Genomic DNA, 23,797 nt, shown 5'->3' with positions numbered 1-23,797 from the left:
CTACGAGATAAATATTAAAGCTACGAGCTTGGGATGCCAAAAAACAAAATTTTCTAATTTAAATGTAAGCAATGAAAAACTCACAGTTTCTGCTGCACCAATAATGTCAAGCCGGTCACGAATAGCATGAGGGATTGTAAGAGTCTGGATTGGAGTTGGTGCAGTAAAGCCTTGGTCCTGTAGTGCTGCCAGAACCAGGTCTGGGACACCTAAACCGTCCCATGCCTCCATATCTGTATGATTGTAAGAAATGGTGACTATATATACATTCTTGCTATTTGGTTCCTCTCCCCATTTTCTGTACTTGTTTTTATTCATCATTAGTACTGTAGTTTATTCCTTCTTAGTTCATGTGTTATTCTTTTGGTTTCCTGTCCCTCATATGTTGTCAGCGGTCCAGTGGCGCAACGGTTAGTGCCTGTCACCAATACAGTGAAGGTTGGCTGCCCAGAGTTCATTTCTCGTCTCGGGCACGCTGTTCTTTCTCTGCAAGTGGCATCTGTTTACAGGACTGGCTGCCTTGCCGTAATATAGCCTTAGTTGCTGGCACGGCGTAAAACGCCAATCCCCCCCCTCATATGTTGTCCATGTCTCGTTCTTGTTTTCAGGTGCTAAAAGCATGCTCCTTAGTATGTGCTTTACAAATTTTGCATTTATTATCATTATATAGTGTGTGTATGACAATAAAATTGTATAAATGTTATGAAACATTAATTACAATGTAAAGAAATTCAAAGGAATAACTCATTCAATATGGGTGCATTGACGCATTTGAGCTATAGCTATTAAGATGTTTGCATTCACAGGTGTGAACTGTAAGTGAAGATTTGAATGCACAAAATATGTCATTGCAATTCATAGTTAAAAAATCTTGCCTTTCATTTTGTTGATACCAGAACTTTCTTCATGGTTTGTTTTCATGACAGACAGTTCGTTATCTGCAGTTATGTCTGAATCTACACTCAACACATTCCCTTTCTTCTGCTTCTTTTTTCTTTTCTTCTTTTTCTGTCTGTCTTTCTCCTGACGTTTTTTATTTTCAGCTCCTTTCACATTAAGCTTTAACTCAGGCTGGAATTCTTCTTCTTCATCTTCAGAGGCTGAAAATGAGAGATACTATTAACCCTTCCTCCCTTTCGGTAAATTTTTTTTCACTCTGTTTTTCTGTGTAATATATATATATAGGCACATATTTGTAAATATTGAGCTCTCTCTCTCATTCAGCATCCAGACCTGCCCCCCTCCCAACCTTTATTTAGTCAGTAGTGAAAAACTACTTTTGTTGTGACCACACACATATCTAAACACTGCATTATGTAATACCATTACTCATTCACTCAAATCTGTGTGTACTGCACACAAACACACACAATATCAATCACGCATATCTTAACATGAGCAGGTACCATTTAATTGATGATCTTCAGATTTTGTATCGCAATCTTCCTCAAGTAAATCTTGATCCTGTCTCTTCTTTTTGGACTTTTTCTTTCTTGTGCTCTCCTCTGCATATGCTCCTTTCTAAAAACCACAAATTTACCACAATATTTGGTTGGAAAAAAACAAGCAATACCTACAAAACTGTTATCATGTTTTGAGCTAGGCAAGCGGATAGAGCACAGTTCTCTCCTTCTGTCGGCTTAATTTTACCTTTCTTAATAAACCAGAAACACATTCTTATCATTTTTTTCAAAGATACGCGTAGGTTTACTTATCATTCTTGACAGTAAAGAAGCTAGGCAAGCAAATAGTAAGTTATCGTTATTAAATAACATTACGAATCTATCACCATTCTTGCCTGATCTGTATTATTCATCAATTAACTCCTTATAAATCTGTAAATAAATATGTTACATCGATCTCCTCGAGCTCATAATCCGATAATTCCTGTAGTTCAATCAAATCGTTGAAGTTGGTTCCAGATATAAGAGATGCTGATATATCCACAGTCTTCCACTGTGATTTAGGTTTCACGTGGACGAACGCCATATTGTATACAACAAAGGAGCTCTCTAACAGGAAGGAGTGAAAACAGAGACAACTCTGTGAGTGAAAATATCAAACATCGTAGACCGTACACTTATTTAGTTAAGTCAGCCTTTAGTTACTCTGAATTGCTATTTATGCATTAATTATGTAAATCTTAGTTAATTTTACATATTATTTTCAGATTATATTATTCTGAGCTTTTTTGTTAAATATTTTATAAACAATTGTTCGAGACATTGAAAGGGAAGTTACTCGCAAATTTCACTTTCCCAGGTTGCCGCCAAGTTTATGTGGAAGTGTAATAGATGAAGACTTTTGCTTTCTTTAAACCAAAGCTATCATTAGATTAAAGAATGCTCTTCTAGGCATGTCAGTCATTAACTTCCTCCCTACTGAATCTACATTAAAATTGCAGTGCATGTGTGTGAATGATTCTAAAATAGCCTGTGAGCCAGTTCCTCTTTTTATGGATTTTTGGAAGAGGTTGTATACATTCTAATGTTTTAATGTTCTCTTATTATAAAGCATGTTTTGTTTTTCTATCTCTTAAGAATGGCATAAAATAATTTTAAAGAAATTCATAAATAGAAAATTCAGGCAATGTCATTGCAGTAATTTTTAAGGGCCTATTTTTATTTCCCTTTATAAAATTACTTAGTCAAAGAAAAAACTTGTTTCAGTGGAACACAATGTCGGTAATGACCCCAGCCCATACCATGTTTCTTCAGGCTTTTATGGCAAAAGGAATGCTTAATGGCAAGGAAGTGAAGGAACTTCATAGATCATGCTGTGAGCGGTTTGAGGGTGAGGTGGTTATAACATTAGTAATGAATGTAATAGAACTTTCACTATTCATTTCTTATCTCCTTTCTCTCTCCTACTCTTTTTATCTCTTACATTTTCCTCGCTGGTACTTACAGATTCAGCATAAAGATCTATGAGCTTTGTTTATGTTTTCTATGACATGTTATTATGCCATTCTACTATTCCAGACCAAAGCAAATGTATAGGATCTCATGTGCTTTCTGATTTTTTAGAAGAACTATGTCATCTTTGTTAGGAATTACTCGCTTTAATTAATATTAATAATTTAACAGAATGTCAGCCTGGTGTCATGCTTTTTCATCATCATTATTCCATCATGCTTACTTAATAAGCCTTGGGTTTGAAAAGACCTATTTAGACGTCTGTAACAGAAGTTTATTATATAAAGGAACACTCTTTTATTAATGATTTATTCATTATATAAACAGTAAGCTATGGTGACACCGAAGAAGATCGCCGCAGTCGGCTTGTGGAATTAATTCATCTAATTAATGCCAAAATTCAGGCATTTCATTTGGAAATTAAGAAGGGTGTTAGTGAAGAAGATGGGACTAACTTTTATTGCCTGGCAAGTAAATTTCAGTCTCCTGTTTGATGATAATATAGGGCAAATGAAAATAAATTATGATTTGTGATTATTGTTATGTTTATGTGAGCAACATTTTAAAGAGCAATATCAATTGTGTTAATTTGAATAAATTGTGTGAATCTATTTCTAAGTTTCTTTTAATTTTTCTTTGGATTTTCTTATTGTTGCCCTTCATGCATGCTGTTATGGTATAGAGTTATACAATGTCATGCTATTACCACTATAATAAGTAAAATATTCTGCAAATAAATTATTGTCCATGGATTCTTATTTTTTTAAATAAATATTTGTCTTGCCAGATTAATAATGTAGAGAACAACATTACCAGGCTGGCATCAGACTATACAGCCACTGAACTTGAGTTCTTCAAAAAACTGGTAAGATTTAACTGTGTAATAAATATTCCCTTAAAGATTCAAAATCCAAAATTAAAATGTTTTTAAATTGTAATACATGTAGCTTAGCATGCAGAAAATATATTTCTAAAAAATCAAATATTTTTTTGAAATAGAATGCTTTTTATTCTCTTTAGAGTTGTATATAAATGTTTTTAGGTGGAAAAGATAGTTGAATCAGACGGAATGGTTGGGTCAGTGGCTGCTCTAAATATCACTACCTCGGAAAACCTAGACAGAAAGCTAAGCAAAGCTGATGCCCAGGATCTGCTTGAAAGACTAGAGCAAGACAGGTGGATTGTGCAGGTGAGACTGTTGTATTTGGTATTCACTGTAAAAATTTCACTCATCAAAAGCTTTATTTTAAAAATCATACATTTCAAACTTTTAGATATTTTTTTCAGTAATCTGTGGAGGAGTATTTGTGATAGGTTTAATTCATCAAAGCTTGTGTTTATTAAGGTATTCTGCACATGTGTATGTGTGTGTGCATGTGAGAGAGGGTAGGCAGGTATAAGGGTGAGTGGATTGAGAAATTATTGAGCTAGATAAAGAAATAAAAGCAGCAGCATTTGCTTTTGATGTTGCAGAAGGAGGGTTCTGTCTCTCTCTCTGTCCGCTGCATTTTGGAACTGGAACAGTACATCAGGGAGGTATATCAAGATTCCTGTAAACTCTGCAACATCTGCAAGCAGCTTTGCCTGAGAGTATGTGTTCCTTTGTGGATGCAGATAGCAATGAATGAGTGTGTAGATGCATATGATCTGATGCATGTTTTAGTTCCTATATGGGAGAGAGATTAAAAAAAGAACATTACAGCTACATTTTTTGATAAAGTTACATCCTTATAAATATATTTTTAAAACTGGTGGCTGTTGAATTTATTCTATACAATCAATAAGAGATCTTGCTCAAAGCTTGTCACATTCTTTTTTAAGAATTTAAAAAAGACCTCATGAATTAAATATTCATGCCTCTCCATGTAGGACATTTATTTAGATGCAATTAAAGAATGCATACATGCGTGTGCACACACACACACATATATATAAGATACACAATTTTAAATTGTTACATTGAATGAATTCCTAATGTTGTTTCAGGGTCAAAGCTGTGAGGAGTGTGGTTTAAAAATTCATGCTCACTGTGCATCTAGATTCTTCCAACAGAATAACAATCCTCATTGTCCAGATGAAGACTGTCGAGCACCTTGGCCCCATGAACTTTTGCATGCTCGAGGTGATTTTGTTTGGCTGTCAAATGTAGAGTGTATTGCGTGTAGGCTGAATCTTTTCGTTTTCATATAGCTTTGTGCCGCGTTTTTATTTTGGTAAAAGCAAGGTCTAAATTTTGGAGCTCATACTTTATTTTTTCTGTCGCAGACCCTTCAAGAAATCAAGATAATCCACCAGCCCCACAGAGGTCCAAACGAAAGAGAACAGAGGCATAGACCATATCAGCCCTACAAAGTCTGTGTAATATGTAAATAAAATTATTAGAAAATAAAAAGACAATTGCAAACTGAGTTGTAATTGTAGTAAAAAAAAAATTCTTGGAAGTTTTTTATAACTGCAGATTGTACTATTCTGTTGTTTAGTTGTGCATGTTACTTTCATCATCATCATCCATCATCAATTATCATCATTGCATCAATCCCTTAGCCCTGATTTGCCATAGTGGCACCTGATGATATTACCAATAATACTGCAAGCACCTTTGTGTTAGTTTGTCAAGTGCTATATGCCCTGCTGATGCTGGAGAAAGGTGTTTAATGCGCTTTAACAATAAAGCTCTAACATATTACTTTTTTCAAATTGCGTGTTTACTATTATGCCGATGATGATACCATTTGATAGTGATGAAACCAAAAACGCTTTATTCCACATAAGAGCATCTTGAACGCATGCAAATCGTGAGTCGCATGTACGTGCGAAACAAGTTTACAAGGAAGGACATCTTATGGCTACTGTACACTGACATCGAAATGAGGGAGGAGATGAGTGTAGGTCACGTGGGCCTGCAGGGATGGGTTGTGGGGGGCAATCTAAGGGCGCAGCGCTGGGTATGGAGTCTGAGCCGGTCCTTCGACAACCGATTCATCATTTGCTCGTTTCTCTTCTGACACCCACTCCCCACCCCCTTCAGGCTATTACAGATTTCCGTTCCTGATGTTGCCTGCTGACAGGGTGGGGCGCACAATACAAAAGGTGCACTGTGGGATCGATCACACGTAAACATACATTTTTTAAAACTATCTTTTTCCATTTTAACAATTGGGAAGTTCAGAATTTGAAGGAAGTGATTACAAATATCGTTAAGTTAATAAATTTTTGTTCTCTGAAATGGCGGCCAGGGTAGAAGCTCCAATACTGATAACCCCCTGCAGCAGTTGCACCAGATGACCTCTAGCTCCTCTCCTCTCCTCCTCACCTCATCTTCAAGTGCGCATGTGTGGGTAGTTGAAAGGGGCATGAAAGTAGGAAGAGAGTTTGAAACGCGTGGAAAAGGCATAACGACAAATAATAATAATACTAAAAAGAAGTATAAATCAACTCGTAAAGGCAGCAACAAGTGAAAAAACAAACCATGACAACCCATTTCGAAATCTGTTTCATCTTCGCTGTCCTGGCGACAAAGGTAAGCACGCTGTTTTCACTCTAATGGCCGGTGTTTAATTTCTCCAGGGAATTGCAGATGTAAGTAAAATATATGAACTGATAGGCATTGCGGGTTAAACGTATTTTCGCTCAGTGTCTGTCACACTGCTGTTGTTCTGTGTAATATAAAAATCATTAAGAAATACAAATAACTTAGAAATAAAGACAAATCAAGTTGTAATAAAATAAGTTTTTTAGTTTTCGTGGAGGAAGTTTGTCGTAGTTGCAGACTGTGGAATTGCATGTGTATACATGCATTCTTTTTTTTTAAAAAAAAAATTAACATTTTTAGAATGTGCATCTCTTACCGGAACGGTGACGAACCTTTTTTCCTCCAAGGGTCATTTGATATTGATAACATCGTTCGTGGGACACAAAATTATCTACTTAAAAATAGCTTGCTCTATTTGGTCAAGCTGTGGTTTCGCCAGTGTGATAACACTTGTACAACTCCAGCCTCCTTGTACAGTCCGCCTCCTCGTCATCAGGTGTGCGAAAAATGTGCTCTGCTCCTATTGAAAAGCAAATGGAAACAACTGTTTGGAGCCTGTAAAATATGTTTATTAGAAAGTTCATAGAGTGGACAGAATATTTATTAACAAGACCATTTCTTTCCCAATGCACTCTTTTCTGTTTGTGGCTGTGCTCGCGTTCTTTCAACACAACAAAACGACTGCCTGGGGCTGTCCACATCTTGTTCATTTCGTTGTCGAGTGGCTCAGGACTTTACAGAGTACAATATTATTTACAGTGTTACAGACCGGGGGAAGTGGTCTACCTTCAGCTTGGGGTTAAAGGTTACATGCAAGCATAATTCTCAAAATCGTCTATACATGTAGAGGTCACGGGCAGCCGATGAGAAGCATCTGTCTGTCCCGTCATGTACTGTGTGTGTCCTGTCTATCCGGGAATTGATCTTCCTTGCTTGTCCCTCAGAATTTACTTTATTATTATTGCTGTTGTTATTCACTAAGTATACATTTATAGCACTATGAAAAAAGCTTATAGTGTAACTATAATCTGCGGTTACCTTGGCTGGCCAGAACCAAAGGATTTCGCTGGACTTTCCCGACTTGCGTCTTACCATGAAAAGTTTCGACCTGTATTAGAAAAAGAAAAAAAAAATCCCAGAGAAGCTTATATTTCTCTGGAAAAATAAAATATGGATAAAAATGCGGTGTTACTATTGGCACATAAACAGATAATCTGCCTTATTTTTGTTTTTCAATTATACGCGAATTAAGATTAGTTTCTATGCACGTACACTCAAGCAGATGCAATGATTTAAATTTCCTTTCTTTCTTTCCAGTCACTTCTGTGAATCTCGACAAACTAAAATCTTCTACAGGTAAGTTCAAGCAAAACGTGGGCTTATATGGCTTTGATTTTCCCTGAGGGGAGATTATAATATTAAATATTTAAAGAGGATAAGCAGGGTACAAACATTGCAACTGCGCCGATTTCTACTCGTAATATTTACGCTATGTCGCATTATTATATTATTATTATGTCACGCATGTGATTGATACAAGACCGTGAATGCTTGTTGCTATGTTCACAGATGTGCAGCAGCATCACGCGGAAGTCCACATCATTGGTGACCCTGACCTCGACAAGGAGCTGACCCTAACAGTAGCCACCTCCCAGTTTACCCGCAACTTTCACCTTCGCCGAGTGAAAACCTCAGTTCTGCATGATGATTTCACTTCATTCACTGTAGTCGCTGTCGACATCCCAGTACGCTTTGAGGCAGCTCAGGTAAACACAAACTAATCACACACACAGGTGCGCGTGCAAGCACGCGATGCTCTAGAGCACTTAAAGGTTTGAGTTCAAAACTAATGATTGGGTAAAACACAGTGCAAAATACTACTACCCCTTTATCAATACCCTCTTTCCACTTCGGCTCCTTTCTCTTATCATATAAGATATATACATATAATTCATTACCAATTACACAAAGATGGCCACGACACAGAAGTCAGGGTTATTTATGCATAATATTATAAGTAAAGACTTCAGCCATTGAAATAGCTGAGACCATGGGCTTATTAAAATTAACTGGAAGCCTAGTTCTCGATATGTTTTCTGAACCTTGCTTTAGAATCCTTGTTATTCTAGTGAAATTGGGATCCACTGATCGCTCATCCTAGGTTCGGACTGTGAAGGATCATCTAGTTAAGACACGGATTGTTTTGGCTGTAATGATCTTTATTTATTTAATCAAGGCTGACACTCAAGAAAAATCCCGACAATTTTTCTACGACGAGAACTCTGGAGTCGTGGTCAGCATTGTCAGAAATGTCCAAGACAACTCGTTGCACGTGGTAAGGTATAGATGGGTGGCTGGTCACAATGTCTGTAGTATGAACAGTAATATGTCTTCACTGGCCAAATATTTTTACACGACAAACTCCTTGGTCCCTCTTAACCCTATGTTATTTACTTTTTATATATTCGGACAGTAATTTTCCGTCTTAAGACTTGTTCCAGTCGTTCAAAACTTTCCCCATATAAATATTATTCTAAACACTGGGACAGACGGGAACACCAACATAAACTATGGTTTACCCAAGCACAGTAGATGAAGCGCAGCGAAGTAAGCTACGATTTTTGAGATCATCAACCTTTGCACCATGACCTCAACCCTATACCTCCATCACGACCTGAAGCAAGAATAACATTCCTAACAGTTATTCCGTGTTTACTATCTGCAGAATGGTTTTCTAGATTACGAAACAAGAATAAGTTCGCCAGAAGTACCAACCGCACACTCAGCAGACAACAGGAAGAGAGACACCGGAAGACAGGAAAGTGACAACAGACATGCGCACACGGTGTGGGAAAGGGATGCAACTCTGTCACATCCTGGTATTCGAAGCAGACATTTAGAAGACAGTACTGATGATATCGAAGATGACGAGCGGCTTGAGTATACAAATGATTATATTGAAGGTTTGTTATAATATTTTATATTTTCTTCTTCTTTTAAAACATAATATTAATGAAAGTTGTAAACGATTCCTTATTCTCCTTACAATTCTTTTTTTCTTATTCATGTTCGCAAGTATTTATGTGGAGATATTTAATTAACTGCCATGCAGAAGAAAATGTAAAAAAAAAAATATTTCAAGCGACACTACAACTGTAATCCAGAGATTCATAAGCGCACTCCATATGATAACCGCCGAAATGAGTAGAAAAATAGTGTTTTCAATAGCAACAAAACAACAGACTTCGGTAGTCATAGATAACCACAATGCTGACATAAGAAAAACTTATTTGTTAGAGATTTCGTACTCTATATTGAATAAAGACCGAGATAAATCTCAGAGGTAAATCACGGATTTTATAAGCTGTATTAATGCTTATATCTGAAATGGAAACATAAATTAACACAACAACGGTAGTCCTTTCTTCTCCTTTCATCTCTAGCAAATCTCTGGGCAGACAGTCATGACTTTGAAACTTTTTCTTCTGGCATTTTCTCTGAGTTAAAAATACCTCACCTTTGACTTCTCTTGCCCCTTTCTCGCCATATTTAACACCTCCTCTCGATTGGCCAAATCAGCTCAACGCCTCTTCCCGAAACTGTAGACATTTAATTTTCTGCTCCCTGTGACTAATTTGTCTCAGTCCCACCCATGTTCAAGAACAAGACACTATGGCGCAAAGCAGCGCCACCTCACGGCCCCAGGACGACGAAGGTTGCCAGCAACAACAACAACCACGACAGCAACATTGGCACCAGAGACGACGCTAGAGCAGAGCTCAGGCTCCGCGGGACTCGGCGTGGGAGACGTAAACGACAGGAAGTAGGGGACACGCAGACAGCGCCACCACAGTCCCTCATTCCTGGCGGGACTTCCGGCAGTGGGATTACGTCAGTCGCCCGGGGTGCATCCAACGGTACTTACGTTGTGGAGGTCATGGTGATGGTCGACGTAAAGATGTGTGAAGCGTTCAACTACGATTCCAGACAACTAGAGGACTACATTCTTCACTTCTGGCAAGCGGTAGTCACAATAATCATCTTTTTAAAGTGGTTTGTCTTAACTAGACAAATATTTGACATTATGTGTCCAGTGAACAAGGTTCCATGTTTGTCCATAAACATCTGGTAATCAGTTACTCTCTTTTGTTTCTCTCTCCTCTCTCTCACACACACAGAAGGAAAGAGAGTGTGAGACAGTAGCATGAAAGCTTGCACGCCCTCAATGCAATTTTAAGCCTCGCTAATAGCAGCTTCTGTACAACATCAATTACATGACATGAACTGCAGTTATTTGTGTATGATGTGTGCAGGTAAACTTGCGTCTCCAGGCAATTGTTGAGCCCAGAATTCAGCTGAAGATTCGATCCTACGGAAAATTTCTCGTAAGATCTTCCATCATTTGTTTCATCTCTTAAACTTGTGTGAATCTAGAATGGGTTAATTTTTTCATTTTGTGGTTGCATTGAATCCACCCAACTTTTTTGTTACCGTCACCCTTTATACACTTCCTTTAAAGTTTAAACTTTGAAAAGACGAGAGCGTCGTGATGGTCTGTTCACTCGCAAATAATAAAATATGGAGAAAACAAGGATATAATTACCTGGCCAATTAGTTATTTACAACAATCACGTCGTGCTCATTGTTTGTTTTGGACCCGTGTCGTCTAGTTTTCAGGGTTCCAGACCTTTATCGAGAGCAGCAGGATCCCAGGGTCACGTGAGCGCGTGTCGCTAGATGATGTGCTCGAGGGGTTTCGAGCCTGGATCCAGACCTACGAAAGTAACACGATGAACCCACCACATGATGTGGCCGTGCTCATGACTGGGTGTGTAGATACTATAGAACTGTAAAATTAAACACTGAGCATTAAGATATCAAAGTCTTTACTGAAAAAAAGCAATAAGAGTTTAGATAAAAGGTGGAAGTGACGACTGAGATGATGATGAAGATAATAACGATTGTGAGAAGGTTGGCGCCTATGATAATGGTGATGATGTGTGCACACATGGCTTTATACACATCTGATTTCTTTTTCAGAGAAACCCTTTGTAAGAAAACCGACAACGGAAGCTGTGTAGACAGTGCTAAAGGTAACAACAGGCAGCATGATCCTTTGACCTGTGCACTTTAGTTAAAAAGAATTTTTTTCCAGAGCAAGTTTTAGCTGACTGTGTCGTAACTCTTAGAGAAACACTGTAACCAATGAAACGTTTCGACTCGGCAGGTATCGGGTACAAGGGTGGAGCCTGCATCACAGCGCGCCGCTTCACGGGTCACTCGTATGACGTAGGGGTCATCGAGGTCAACCGCATCTACAGTGCTGTGCTGACCGCAGCTCACGAGCTGGGGCATCTGTGAGTAATCTGCTCTTGCACTTTTGCCCCTGCGATTCTTGGGTAGAAAAGTTCCGTGACGAGCCATGTTGACATTTGTGAGTTATCTGCTTCTAATCAAACCCCACCTCTGTGTTATCTGACATTTTGTCATACTGTAAGATCAAATGGCGAAGAAATCTGAGTTATTTTTGAAGTAGGAAATTGAATTTGACGATAAAAATATCAGTCGAGCGTATCTCAGACAAGTCAGACGAAAAAGAGTCCATTGCGAACGAAAACAATAGCTATAAAAACACACCGAGGAGCGCGCGCGCACTCTCACACACACACACACGAACTTTGTAAGTTTTTTTTTTGTTTTCATTTTTTTTTTTATTTTCTGTTTGCACGAGTCTATTTCTGTCTCATAATCTATCCGGAAACCTTTTCGTAACCGTACTTCTCCTCCCACTGCAATGGCCTGACTTGACTAATGAGTGCTGGCATCGTGACGAGCCTTAACGATGTGTCTTACTGGCAGGCTGGGCGCGTCTCACGACGGGGAGGGGGACGCAACCTCCTGCAGCAAGATGTCCAGCTACATCATGAGTTATTCCTGGACCGACGCCTACAGATTCAACCGGTTCTCCTCCTGTTCTAAGCTCAGCATTTCCAACTTCCTGAATCAGTTTGTATTGACTGGGTTATACATTTGTAAGACAGTCGGCGTTGATTGGTGTATACATCGCTGAGACAGTTGTCACTGATTGGTGTTCGTCAAGATTGTAGTTGTGATAAGATCTTGTATTTAGGACACGACCATTTATCAGGTTTTTTTTTTTATCAGAGGAACGGGATAGATGTTCTGTTTGTTTGTGTGTGGGCATGCGTGCGTGTTCGCGTATGTGTGCGATCTGCTATACACGCAGATAGACTAAGTAGGTAAAGTAGATTATTGTCACATGCTGACGAGAAAGGTCAAAGAAGTAAGTGATCCGGTGTCTGACACTCAGGGTGTGGTATTCCGACTGTCTTCGATGGCGTTGGCAGTGGCTATCAGTTTCCAAGTCGACTGCCGGGAGCACAACTGTCCCTTGAAGACCAGTGCCGACACTACAACTCGGGCATTCCGTGTTCAGTAAGTCCTCGTTGCTGGCTCTCGAGTGTGCATTACTATTAGCTGACGAATAGTAAAATAAAAACATAAAACAGGATAGAAAGAAGAAAGCGATGAATGAAAAAAAAGAGCAAATCCATGATTGCTTACAGAATGAACCCACCCACCACACAACACATTTTGCGACATTACATGGACGCAAACATTAGTGAGTTTCTCATCGAGTTTACCATTCTGTTTTCTCCCAGAAGAGGCCTCTAGAATCTCAGTGCCAGAACCTCTGCTGTGAGAACATTGTGTCTGTGTCCATCAGCAAAATTCCAGCTGCCGATGGCTCTGTCTGTGGGACAGGAAAGGTAACTGAACTGATTCTGTGTCTTGCGCCCGACTGTGTGATGAGGTGTGAAACAGACCCATGAATTAAGACAGACATAAATATTTCACATAGCAAGACCGCCACACACACACATACTAGCCTGGCTTTTAGTGCACCCTGCGGACCACGTGCATAAATCGTGTACAGTCATCTGACAGGATGGGGTCTGATGTCATGATTGTACTCTATGTTCAAGGCAAAGTAGTATTCATCACTTTACAAGTCAAGGGTTATTTACACTTTATTTTCTTATTCTACAGAACATTATGTAACTTGTAAGTTGTTAAGAGCATGCAAACAAGAAACAGTAGCAAGTGAAGAGACTCGATCACCGAACAGGTTTAATAATAGTTACATCACATGATGATCCTCCTCAACATGATCTGTCTCTCCGATTTTACATTGTTTCCGTACCTTTCCCAGTTTCTTTGCCATTCTTAGAGATCAGGTGAATGATTGTCCACTTTTGGAAGTTGTCTTCTCATCTTTAGTTTCATCTCCCCTTCTTCTCTCTCTCTATTGTCCTCTGTTATCTTTGTAGCTCCTGGTGATCCCTGTGTCTGTACCACATCAGTTCGGGTCTTTTGGCAGTGAAGTCTTCAGCGCTCGGTCATTTAATAAATCATATGATTCTGAATATATCAAAACAATGAGACTAAAGAACAAACATAGGTCTTTGCAGGGTGTACAGTAGAGCTTTAATCATTGTTTGTGGAAGACCTAAAGCCATAAGCTAGTGCATGTAAAAGCCCGCTAGGGAATACAGAGTTTGATAGAAGAAGATTCACAATCGTGTTGCAGGTGTGCTTTGCCGGGGAGTGCCTCCAGAACAGCAGCTGCCCAGAACCCCTACTGTCTAGGATATTTGAATACCAACAGCACAATGCTCGGCGGCAGACTCACAGAAAGGCCATACCTGAATGAGGGCTGAGGAAGTGACGAGGGTAGTAATCGGGTGTTAATGCCTAGCGACAACCACGACAATTGCGGCATGAAAACACAGGAAAACCTCCACACTCCGATCTTCTGAACAATTCCTCTTGACAACAAGAAAGTGTTTTGTAAAGAGGAATAGTTCTAGTCAACCTGGGATGGGAAATCATGAAACAACAACAAAAAAGAGTTGGTAACATGTAATGACAGGATCACAGCGAGAGAAAATGAAAGTGGTAGAAGAAATAAATAAAGATTATTAAATGAAGCAGCTTACTTACACAGCATCTCGTACCATTAATTTTTGTTTCTTTTCAAACCTATGTCATGGCATCACTGTAAAAGACATTGCTAAGCGAGTAAGAGAGACACATGGACAAAAATTGTGAAACTAATTTTGCAGTTAAAGTTTACTGGACATTTACTGAAACAACCGACAAACTTGCCACTGTGACCACCGTGGTTAAAAAGAAAAACTCCATTTCTTTTTTATCTTTTTATCTTTTTTTAAACATTTTAACATCTACCAGGATGATAAATACTGTCCTCGTTTACCGACAAGAATGTCTAATTAATGCTCCTCGTGGTTGTTGCCTGTCATTATTATTTATCTGCTGCCAACCTCGTTGTTCACAAACACTTTTCTCAGTGTTACCGAGTGTATACAGGTCACTGTCACTGTGACCTCTTAGTTCTCACAGCAGTGTCCTCAACGAGGAGATGAAATTGAGATGTTAAGATGCTAACATTATTGCTGATGGTCTGGCTTCTTTAGCCAAGATGGCAGACAGTCCAGTAAACAGTTGAAAACGACCATCAAACTCCATCCAAATATTCAAGCAGCGCATTTTTTTATAGCAAGATGTCGAAAGAATTTTTGCTTAGTAGGTTATGTCCTCGGGAAAGCAACAAGATTTATTTTCATTGCAGTGTGAAAGCAGTAGAATGTTATTCAAAGACTAGATGCATAGTAATGTTTAGGCGCTAGCTGGATAGCTAACAGGAAGTTAGCCATGATGGTTATAAGTTAACTGACTGCTAGGCTTTTTAGTTAGTGTCCTGGCGGCATTTTGAGCTCCTGACCACAGGAAGCTAACACATGGTCCTTCATTTTAAGAAGTTTTTAAAAAAAATTCTTTGCTCGAGGGACTGCATTTAAGTGCAACAAAATTAACATAAAAATTTAATGAGCTAATAATGGAAGCTTGTCCGAAGCTTGTTGTCCTGGTATATGACGGGTGGGACCAGTGTTCCAGAACTGTTATCCATACTCACAGCGTTAGCAACTGTTGCTATGCAACGTGTAGTTAGTACGAGAAGACCTTGATGCAGTGATCTTGCGTGAGACACAGGCGGCCGTTGGCCACGTGCAGGCCACGTGGGTATTCCAGCGATTCCGTTTCAGTCAAGAACAGGCGGCTGGCTGCGCCCCCTGGGGAGAGCAGCACCACGCTGTGCAGTTCCAAGTCGCACACCAGGATGCGACCAGCCTCGTCAGTGGCGACCCCCAGCGGCCACTGGATGCCTTTAAAGTCCGCGTGGGCGTGGGTGCCGTTGGGACAGCTGCTGTTGTGCTCGTCTTCGTCTTCGTTGTCGAGGTCATCGTCATGCGATATTTCGATGAAAGGTTGAAACCAGCGCAGGCGGCCCGACCGGTCGACGCAGACGACGCGCTTCGTGCCCACGTCGCTAACCACCACGTCGCCTCTAGGGGTCGCTGTAACGTAGATGGCATCGCTTAGCAACGGGAGACCGCACAGTGAGGGAACAACCACCTGCAAGATGCTTCCGTTCAGAGACAGGATGTGAATTTCCTTGGGCGCCGTCACGGCGAGGCGTTCTGAGGAGGGATCAGCTGCAGCTGCTGTCCCTGGTGCGTCTGCTGCAGGTCCGTGGCAGGGGGACAGGCGGGCGATGCCGCGGTACTCTCCCTTGGTCGCGATCTCCGAGTGAAACGACAGCATGTTCTTGTGTGATCTTGCGTCGCTAGCCTCCACCTCCTCATCCTCGTCCGCGATAGCCAGAACGACGATTCTGGCCTCATGATGCAAGGTCAGGGCCACCCTCTCCGGGTGGCTGAGGCTAGTGATGCACAGCGGATACAGTTCCTTCATCGGGTACACGCTCCGGCACGGGCAACCCTGCGCCCGCAGGTCAAAAGCCTTGACGCAATGGTTCCAGCAGTCCGTCACGATGGCGTAGTTTCCAGATGACGTCAGTGTGACGTCGTAGAGCATGGGCGTGCTGCTGTCGCCGTCGAGCTTGGCGGAGAACGTGCCTACCAGAGCAGGCGCTAACACCTCGCCCAACTCTCGAATCTGCTCATCGGTTTCCAGCTCGCTCAACGCCTCTGACAACTCCACAGACGAGAGCGAGGCAAGGTCGGCCACGTCGTCCCGGGGTGTGTAGCTTCTGCGCCGGAGACTGGGCAGGTCGAGTCTTGCTGTACCCAGGGTGTCGGCACTGTCGGACTGCATGTTGAGGTCCTCATCTCTTGAACTCTTGGGCGCAGCCATTGCCATCAGTCTGTAGTGGTACAAATAATACATAGTTATTTCATGAGAGTGCAAAGTTTGAAAAATATTATTTGATATGTTTATGGAGAGAAAAGGCACTAGGGATATAGTTTGGCTTTTTTTATGGTCGAACAAAGGTAACATAGAGGAAATAATACTCGAAGTGAATAATCGAATAACGAACGCGACTGACTATACAAACATTAAATTATTACAAATTGTTTAGAAAAACTTATAGTGATATAGGTATTCTTTCGACAAAGATTCACGAAAAGATCCAAACGCCAAGTAGTCTTCTCAACACACATGAATATCCAGGATCTCACTAGGCAGACGATCCACAAACTACGATCTCCGATCTCGGGTTTGGGTCTTATTCACTGTCTGATCTTTGAAGTCCGTGGTCATGCAGACTGGCGGGCTCAGCGTGGCGAACTTCCACTTTATACCCTCAGACATGGCCGACTCGCCGAGCAGAGGATCCGGTCATGGAGTCACGTGACGAAGGATGGGGCACGGTTCGTGGTTTAACGATTTTGATGACGAACTTGACCGCCAGTCATGCGCACGAGTTGCTAACTTCCCGCGCCACCTGGGGAGCAGGAGAAGTTTGGACGAGCGCAGCGCGCTGACATTTAGCGACGAATGTTTATTTTCATCATCCTCAATCGACGACAACATCGGCATACTGTCTTGCCATTGAGACACGCCTGGAAAGCACACAAACCGGAACCATGCAGGTGCGCGATCGAGCTGGCAGAGTTTGCAGAGAGGACGAGTTACCTTTGACACCCCCGCAACCTTTAGAGTTCACAGTAGAGCCCTCGTTGTGTCTACTGCTAACACACGTAGCATCTCTTGTAGCTGTCTGTGGAAATGCGAGACTACTTTACCAGAATTTTAAAAAAATGGAACGAAATTAATTTTGCTAAGCCCTTACTTTGATCACGAATATGAAGCTAGTTGCTATTCCTCGAGAAGCACAGGACCGCAGCAAAAAGAAGTAAACAAACAAGCAAACAAACAGGATTTTATGTCGGTTCACTGCTCATGTCGAAATAAAAAATTTAATATAAAGTTCTTTCCTTTAACAAAAAGTGTACAATTTGGGTAAGCTGCCTTGTGATTTACTTTGCCAGTTTGGAGGTGATTACATCTCCACGAGGCTTTACCTGAGGGCGGATTGAGCGAGCTATACGAGTGGTTGCTAGGCAACGAAAATCTTCTAGTTTTGCAGATACTAACCGTGTCTTGTTGCTGCCAAGGCGAGCAGGATTCACCTGGTACACATGAGTATTGATTGCACTTTACTAGCAGCCCTCGTGACTCGTAGCCAGCGTCTGTGTCATCCCTACATTCAGTTTCGAGTTACGCGATGAGGTAGACAAAAGAAAGTGCGCCTGATCGCGCCTGTCATATCACTCCGCGCTCCTAACACTGTTGTGTGTGGTTGTTAGACGTTCCACTCACGTAGACTACGTGATGTACATCGTGGACTCCCGTCACTGCCCCTTGTGACAGGCTCTCGTCAGCAGGAGGGTGTGGAACAAACGAAAGGAAAGCTGTCAGGTGCAGGGTGGGGCGAGAAATGGAGTGTTAATAACAGGCTAGCTGTAAAAAAGACGTTAGTTTTACCTGACACTAATGAGTAAAGAGATGATTGTAACAACAACAACAACAAACGCCCTGATATGCTACCAATGATGATGAGAAGGAGAGGAGGATGACGATGAGAAAGATTTTGATGATAATATTATCCTTGCGAGAAGCCGAAGAATTCATGGAGTTTGAGGCTCCATGGATCAGCGCCTGGGAAATACCTTCCGTCCACCCAGGTGCGAATGACAATAAAAGGCTGTCAAGGGAGCAGGTGAGGGTTAAGTGCTGCCCCCAGTAATTTAGTAACCAGGACACGGTGAGACACGGCCAGGCGGTTTATGCAGTTATTAGCTCCCCTTATCTTTTCCCCTTTCGCAAAAAAATGTAGGGCCAGTTGCACAACACGTGTCTCAACTTTAAAACTGTTTTATAGAAGCAAATTAAGATTTTTTTTATAGGAAATCGCTTCTATGCTGTGTAGAAGCCTTGCACCGGTGGTTAGAATAGTTTTAAGATTTTCTTTCCAAATTTTAAAAACAGTTATGAGATCAGCTCCAAAACAGAACTCGAGGTATTGACAAGCAGACAAGACACCTGATGATAAAAAACTAAGACGAATTGTTTGAGCAGTTTGGATTTCAACAAATTAAATTAAAAACTATATTCTAATACCTTGTGTACTTGTGTCAATTGTGGAGTTTTTTTTAAAAGAGAATTTCTATCCTATAGGCAGCGGTTGAGTCATCTCTAGGTAGTGGTCAAGTAGGCCGGTTGAGTTGCTCGCTGATCTGTTTATTCTGCTGCGCTTATATTCCACCGTACTCAGTGGGCTCACCCCATCGACCAAGCATGCAACTTTATCTTTTCGTGCTTTTATTGAATTTGGTGAGCAAACAATAATGGTCCCATTGATTATTTTACGGGAATCACAATTATTATTTTTTTTTACCCTAATATGTGCTCACGGAGCGGAACTCCACCCTAAATTTATGTTAAAAATATTGTCTTGTGTAAAATTCGAAATATATTGTGCAACTGGCCCCAGAAAGACACGCAAGGCTCTATGTCCCTTCACATAAAAACACGGACTGCCGTAAAAACCTTATCAACAGACACGCAGCAAGAAGCAGGCAAAGAATAACTGGTGTATGGAAGCCAGGTGTGCGCTGAGAACAAGACACTGTCAATTTTGCACATCGAACAGCAGAGTACTTCATGCACCCCCACGTGACTTCCTCTGTAAACTCTCTATCCCTGTTTGTCAAATTGTTTCTCAGTCTGTCTTCAATCCATGCTTCTGGACGTCTGTCTTCTTGACACACTCGCAGACGCACGCATATCACGCATACCTACCATAGCCAAGATGAGGTACCAGTGGACGAGGCAGGTAGCCACACTCACGTACTCAGGACAACACCTGTGGTCTACCTGGCGGCTGTGGCCCAAGCAGCGCGTGCGGTGGGTGGCACGTGAACTGTCCATGTGAGTCTCGGCACCCACGTGACGCCATTAGCGAGTGCCGGAGCACAATTAAGTGCAGTGAGCCTACACAAGCAGGACTGCCAGAGACAATCTACTGAATACCACTGTCTGGTGCATTGATTTCACCCATGGAAGCTCAACCTAACCCGTAGCACCATGCGCAGTCACGAAACAAAGGACGTGGAGATGCCTGCTACACATCGACCAGTGATAATATAGTTTCAGAGGAAAATGAAGCAACAATACCCACGGCTGCCGTACATCAGCTTTAATATTATCCACCTTGAAAGAAACAACTAATCAGAAAAAAGAGTACACAGAAAGAAGTAGAAATAACCAGTCAACCAACCATTCAATCAACCAAAACAGAAGCTGTATCCATAAAAACAAAAACAAAAAAACCAAAAACAAAACATAAACATAAAATAACAAAAACAAAAAAGTCCCCCAAACAAACTCTTACCCTCAAAAGATCCCGTAAGGTCTGCTTTGAGTGCAAATTAATGTGTTCAATGGGGAAGGCACAGCCTATATTTAAGACTAAAAATATATTTTTTTCAGAACGCCACTGAAAGAGCTGAGGTTAAAAGAAGCCAGCTAAAGTACAAAGTGAATTATGGGTAGCATAACGGTCACAGACAGCATTTCCGCCATTTGTAGGAGATTTGATGATAGGCGGTCGGCAATGTTCTTTTTTATGGAGTTTCTGTTGCTTCCATTGTTTATAATTAAGTAATAGGTTTGTTTAGTACTATTTGTTTCTTGCTATCACGTGACATTGGGTCAAAGTTCATAGCTGAATACACATTTTCAGAAATATTTACTCAGCCGTTAATGTACGGCCACACAAACATGAGATCAGTAGTGACAGAAGTCGACATATCAGTTACAAATTCTGACTGTAAGATTTTTGTTCAGTGCTGTCTAGGTACTAGCAGGGACTGTGTCGGGTCTGATTACACTGTCACAAGACTGCCATGTCCTTGTGCTGAGTTCATCAAGTCTCCAGTGTCAAGTGTCAGTGTCAGTGCCATGGTATTCACGCCCACCAAAGCGAATGACAGAGTCTTCTGAAGCCGAGAAGATAAAAAAAGAAGTCTTCAGCTTGAAACCAACTTTATACAAAAGTCAATGGGAAAGAATCGTTAAACAGCCCCGACGAACCGTCTTTTACAGGACTGCGGGAAGATAACCGCGTTTAGGGGACCATGTAAAGGGGACGTAATCACAGGCACCGCCAGTTGAACTACTTAGAACGAAGGATAGCGAGAAACTAATCTTCTGTGAGGAGTTAAACTGGTAATTAAACGCTGCAATAGCATCAGGTAATGAGAAGCAGCGAGATTGAAGTCCGGAAAGAGAATAAAAAAGAAGAAAAAAAAAAATACTAAGATGACGGACCGCAGCAAATCGGAGAGCAAAACTACCCAAACCTGATAATTCTTTGCCCCAAACCTAAGAGAGAGCAAGCGAGAGAGGTAGTAAGCGGGTAGTAAGGGAACGAACTCACAATGCATGTACAGACATATCTGCTAATTATTACAAAAACCCACCCACCCTCTTCCAAGTCTGTAACAGGAACTACAAGCTGTTATCTCGCGATATCTTTTGTTTAAATAAACATGACCTGTCTGTATTCAGGATTATAACTTCATCTAGGTCACTGTCATCGCACCCTGAAATCATCTTTCATCTCAGACAGACAGACAGGCAGGCAGGCAGGCAGACAGACACAGAGACACACAGACAGACAGACAGACCAGTCACTGAAAGATCAAGAACAACCATAAACTTCATCAGGTGGTTATATGACGTGCAGGTGCACTGTGACATGTACAGGTAAACGACATGTCGATGATGTTCTGGGGCCAGGTGCACGGAAGCCGCTAAGTTGGCGTCTGTCTTACCGCTAGAAGCTTAGCTGGAAGCTAGCTAGCTGAAAACTAAGTTTTGCCTCTAACTGAGATGCACATTTCAACTTTCTGTGAGCTAAAGATCTGACAGAAAAATTAGCGGCCGTTTACAGATGTCATGGTAGCTGTCTATTGCTGAAACTTGGACGCGTGCACCTCGGTTACACTAGCAGGGTGCTAAACTACTCCGTTTAGATAGGCATTCCCAGCCAGCTGATACACTCTGATACACCTGCTTCGTGTAGTCTCTTGTAGACGTACCAGACCCCTACCAGACCCCTACCAGACCCCGCTCGTCCTTGATAATCTGCTTTGTGTGTTGACTGTATGTGAGGTTGGCTGTATAAGCTTCTAGGATTACCTTTTGCATGGATCACAGGAATAATATACTCACTCACTGTAGTTTAATAACTCTTATGTCTGCAGTTTTTAATTTAACTACCCAACAGTCTTCTTTGTAAGTGCAGGATCGCTTCTGAAAGCTGACTCAGACTGAAAGAAATTTGACTCCAAGGGTTCTGAGCTTTGTTCTCGAAATCAAAAAAAAGTTATTAACGGCTTGCGAATGCTAGCTGCTGAATTTTTCACTTCAATAGAATACAAAGAATATTATGTAGCAATGATGCATAGTTGTGGTTTACACCTTTGACATTAGCAATCGTGACTGTATTGTTGATTGTTTCTGTTAAAACATGTAAGTGTGTAGGTGGACTGCTGTCTGCCGAGACCAACGCTTAGCCTCTTGCGAAGTTCTCCGCTGTTAGTCTCGGCGAGCCTTAACAAAGAATGTGACTAAACCGGAATTTTGTCGTCTAATGCCTCGTTTTAGCAGTTAACTGGAAAAAAATCGTCTGCCTGCAGTCCAGTAATACAAGTTCGTGGTCAAAAAGATGGCATGCGTTCGGGTTCCATCTGTCACCTGTAGGAGCAGAACTGTGGGGAATTTTACAATATGGTTTTGAAAAAAAAACGTGTCTTAAATTGTCAGTTTTTTAAAAATTATTTTTCTATTTTTTTTTTTTTGCTATGAGCTTTAATAAGTGGAAAAGCTGAAAATTATTTTAAAAAAAGGTCTGAAGCAGGTCATATTTGTCAGGCTGTGCAGCCTCGTTGTACCATGTAATATGTAATGGCGATGAAAGCCAGGTATCACAGGTAATAACTGTAGACTATAGATAGACACGAAGCCGCCCACTTACCGTTAGCCAAGCAAGAAGCAGATAAAGTTTAGCGAACCAGGAAGTCGCCACACCCCAGGCCAGCTCCTCTCGGTGGATTAATTACTTGTTGATATCTCACCAAGGCGAAGGTCTGTGCTGTACAACCGAGGTGTGCTCAAGAAAATTCTTAGAATGAAGGGACATGTTTATCTGAGTCTCAGCTCTTGTCGACTTACGCAACATCAAGATCAATAGGTGCCGCCTGTGTGGCCTGTTGACACGATGGTTGTCACCGATGTGAGGCACAAACAGCATCATGACCATTTGTTATGGAAGGTGGGGCACTAGTCTCCATTCGAAATTAGTAACAGGTGTTTTTGGCTTTTCTTGATGTGACAATCATTCAGAGAAACCACTGGGAGTAGTGGAATCGCAAAACTCGTGTCAGGAAGCGCGGAAAGGCTCCATGAATTATTTTGTCAATATTTTACAAGAGACTTGTATGATGAGTAAAAGTAAAACACACACTCACACACACACTTACCTTGATTCCTTCTGCTGGCTTTATATGAATGAAGTCACTTCATCGACCTGTAGTGTAGGTTCGTTCCATTATTAATGTTCATAGTACGTTAGTAAGCCACGGGAGCAGACGACGCCCCAAGTCACGTGATCTGCCTATGGGCGTTGAAGGGCGTTTGTGGCAAGCGCTGTGGATAGTGTAAGGTTCCTTTGTCCTGTTCTGATGAAAACTCGCTGAAATTTATTGAGTATACTTCATTGTAGGTAATAGAGATACGAACCGCGGTGCACACTGGCTGCAGCCGGATAACAGATAATAGATAAAGATGAAAACATCACGTGTAAATGTTGACGCCGACGTCTGTCTCGGAATTTAGTGATAACGTCCATACCTAACGAGTCAACCCCATGAGA

The 23,797-nt window shown here is 41.2% G+C and overlaps 4 protein-coding genes across 14 annotated transcripts in view; 2 read left to right on the top strand and 2 right to left on the bottom strand.

Moving 5' to 3' along the window:
- The window catches only part of LOC112573336 (ATP-dependent RNA helicase DDX24-like), a 16,702-nt gene extending 7,457 nt beyond the window's left edge, over nt 1-9,245 (bottom strand). Inside the window, exons 1-8 of one of the 3 annotated variants that reach the window (XM_025253605.1) lie at nt 9,223-9,245; nt 9,027-9,121; nt 7,486-7,555; nt 6,764-6,967; nt 1,855-2,012; nt 1,407-1,521; nt 876-1,100; nt 85-233 (exon numbers count right to left, since the gene is read on the bottom strand). In XM_025253605.1, the coding sequence (XP_025109390.1) occupies nt 85-233; nt 876-1,100; nt 1,407-1,521; nt 1,855-2,012; nt 6,764-6,800 (684 nt within the window). In that variant the 5' untranslated portion in view covers nt 6,801-6,967; nt 7,486-7,555; nt 9,027-9,121; nt 9,223-9,245. Of the gene's footprint in view, nt 1-84; nt 234-875; nt 1,101-1,406; nt 1,522-1,854; nt 2,013-6,763; nt 6,968-7,485; nt 7,556-9,026 lie in introns of all 3 variants that reach the window. The other 2 variants (XM_025253604.1, XM_025253607.1) reach the window with 2 other exon arrangements.
- On the top strand, nt 2,026-6,719 carry LOC112573339 (non-structural maintenance of chromosomes element 1 homolog). Of its 4 annotated transcripts, none has more exons than XM_025253618.1 (8): nt 2,026-2,045; nt 2,670-2,793; nt 3,243-3,382; nt 3,703-3,780; nt 3,958-4,104; nt 4,389-4,505; nt 4,902-5,037; nt 5,181-6,719. In XM_025253618.1, the coding sequence occupies exons 2-8, from the start codon at nt 2,679-2,681 to the stop codon at nt 5,246-5,248; spliced, it is 801 nt and encodes a 266-aa protein (XP_025109403.1). In that variant the 5' UTR covers nt 2,026-2,045; nt 2,670-2,678; the 3' UTR covers nt 5,249-6,719. The 4 variants fall into 4 exon arrangements, with proteins under 4 accessions (XP_025109403.1, XP_025109401.1, XP_025109402.1 ...); XM_025253616.1 differs by lacking the exon at nt 2,026-2,045 and adding an exon at nt 2,110-2,287; XM_025253617.1 differs by lacking the exon at nt 2,026-2,045 and adding an exon at nt 2,110-2,358.
- LOC112573337 lies at nt 7,566-15,361 on the top strand. The gene is made up of 13 exons (XM_025253608.1): nt 7,566-7,803; nt 8,017-8,213; nt 8,684-8,782; nt 9,173-9,410; nt 10,092-10,471; nt 10,761-10,832; nt 11,118-11,275; nt 11,488-11,540; nt 11,675-11,804; nt 12,307-12,453; nt 12,779-12,903; nt 13,131-13,238; nt 14,060-15,361. The coding sequence occupies exons 1-11, from the start codon at nt 7,710-7,712 to the stop codon at nt 12,861-12,863; spliced, it is 1,653 nt and encodes a 550-aa protein (XP_025109393.1). The 5' UTR covers nt 7,566-7,709; the 3' UTR covers nt 12,864-12,903; nt 13,131-13,238; nt 14,060-15,361.
- LOC112573338 lies at nt 13,487-23,797 on the bottom strand. 6 transcript variants are annotated; one of them, XM_025253609.1, is made up of 2 exons: nt 23,406-23,797; nt 13,487-16,717 (listed from the first exon to the last, which is right to left on the bottom strand). In XM_025253609.1, the coding sequence occupies exon 2, from the start codon at nt 16,711-16,713 to the stop codon at nt 15,499-15,501; it is 1,215 nt and encodes a 404-aa protein (XP_025109394.1). In that variant the 5' UTR covers nt 16,714-16,717; nt 23,406-23,797; the 3' UTR covers nt 13,487-15,498. The 6 variants fall into 6 exon arrangements, with proteins under 6 accessions (XP_025109394.1, XP_025109398.1, XP_025109395.1 ...); XM_025253613.1 differs by lacking the exon at nt 23,406-23,797 and adding an exon at nt 22,901-23,098; XM_025253610.1 differs by lacking the exon at nt 23,406-23,797 and adding an exon at nt 19,660-21,992.

Source organism: Pomacea canaliculata, linkage group LG10, assembly GCF_003073045.1.
Source record: "Pomacea canaliculata isolate SZHN2017 linkage group LG10, ASM307304v1, whole genome shotgun sequence".
In the NCBI taxonomy this organism is placed as follows: Eukaryota; Metazoa; Mollusca; class Gastropoda; order Architaenioglossa; family Ampullariidae; genus Pomacea; species Pomacea canaliculata.
The sequence above is the reverse complement of the archived record's forward strand: the minus strand, read 5'-3'. Positions and strand labels throughout refer to the sequence as shown.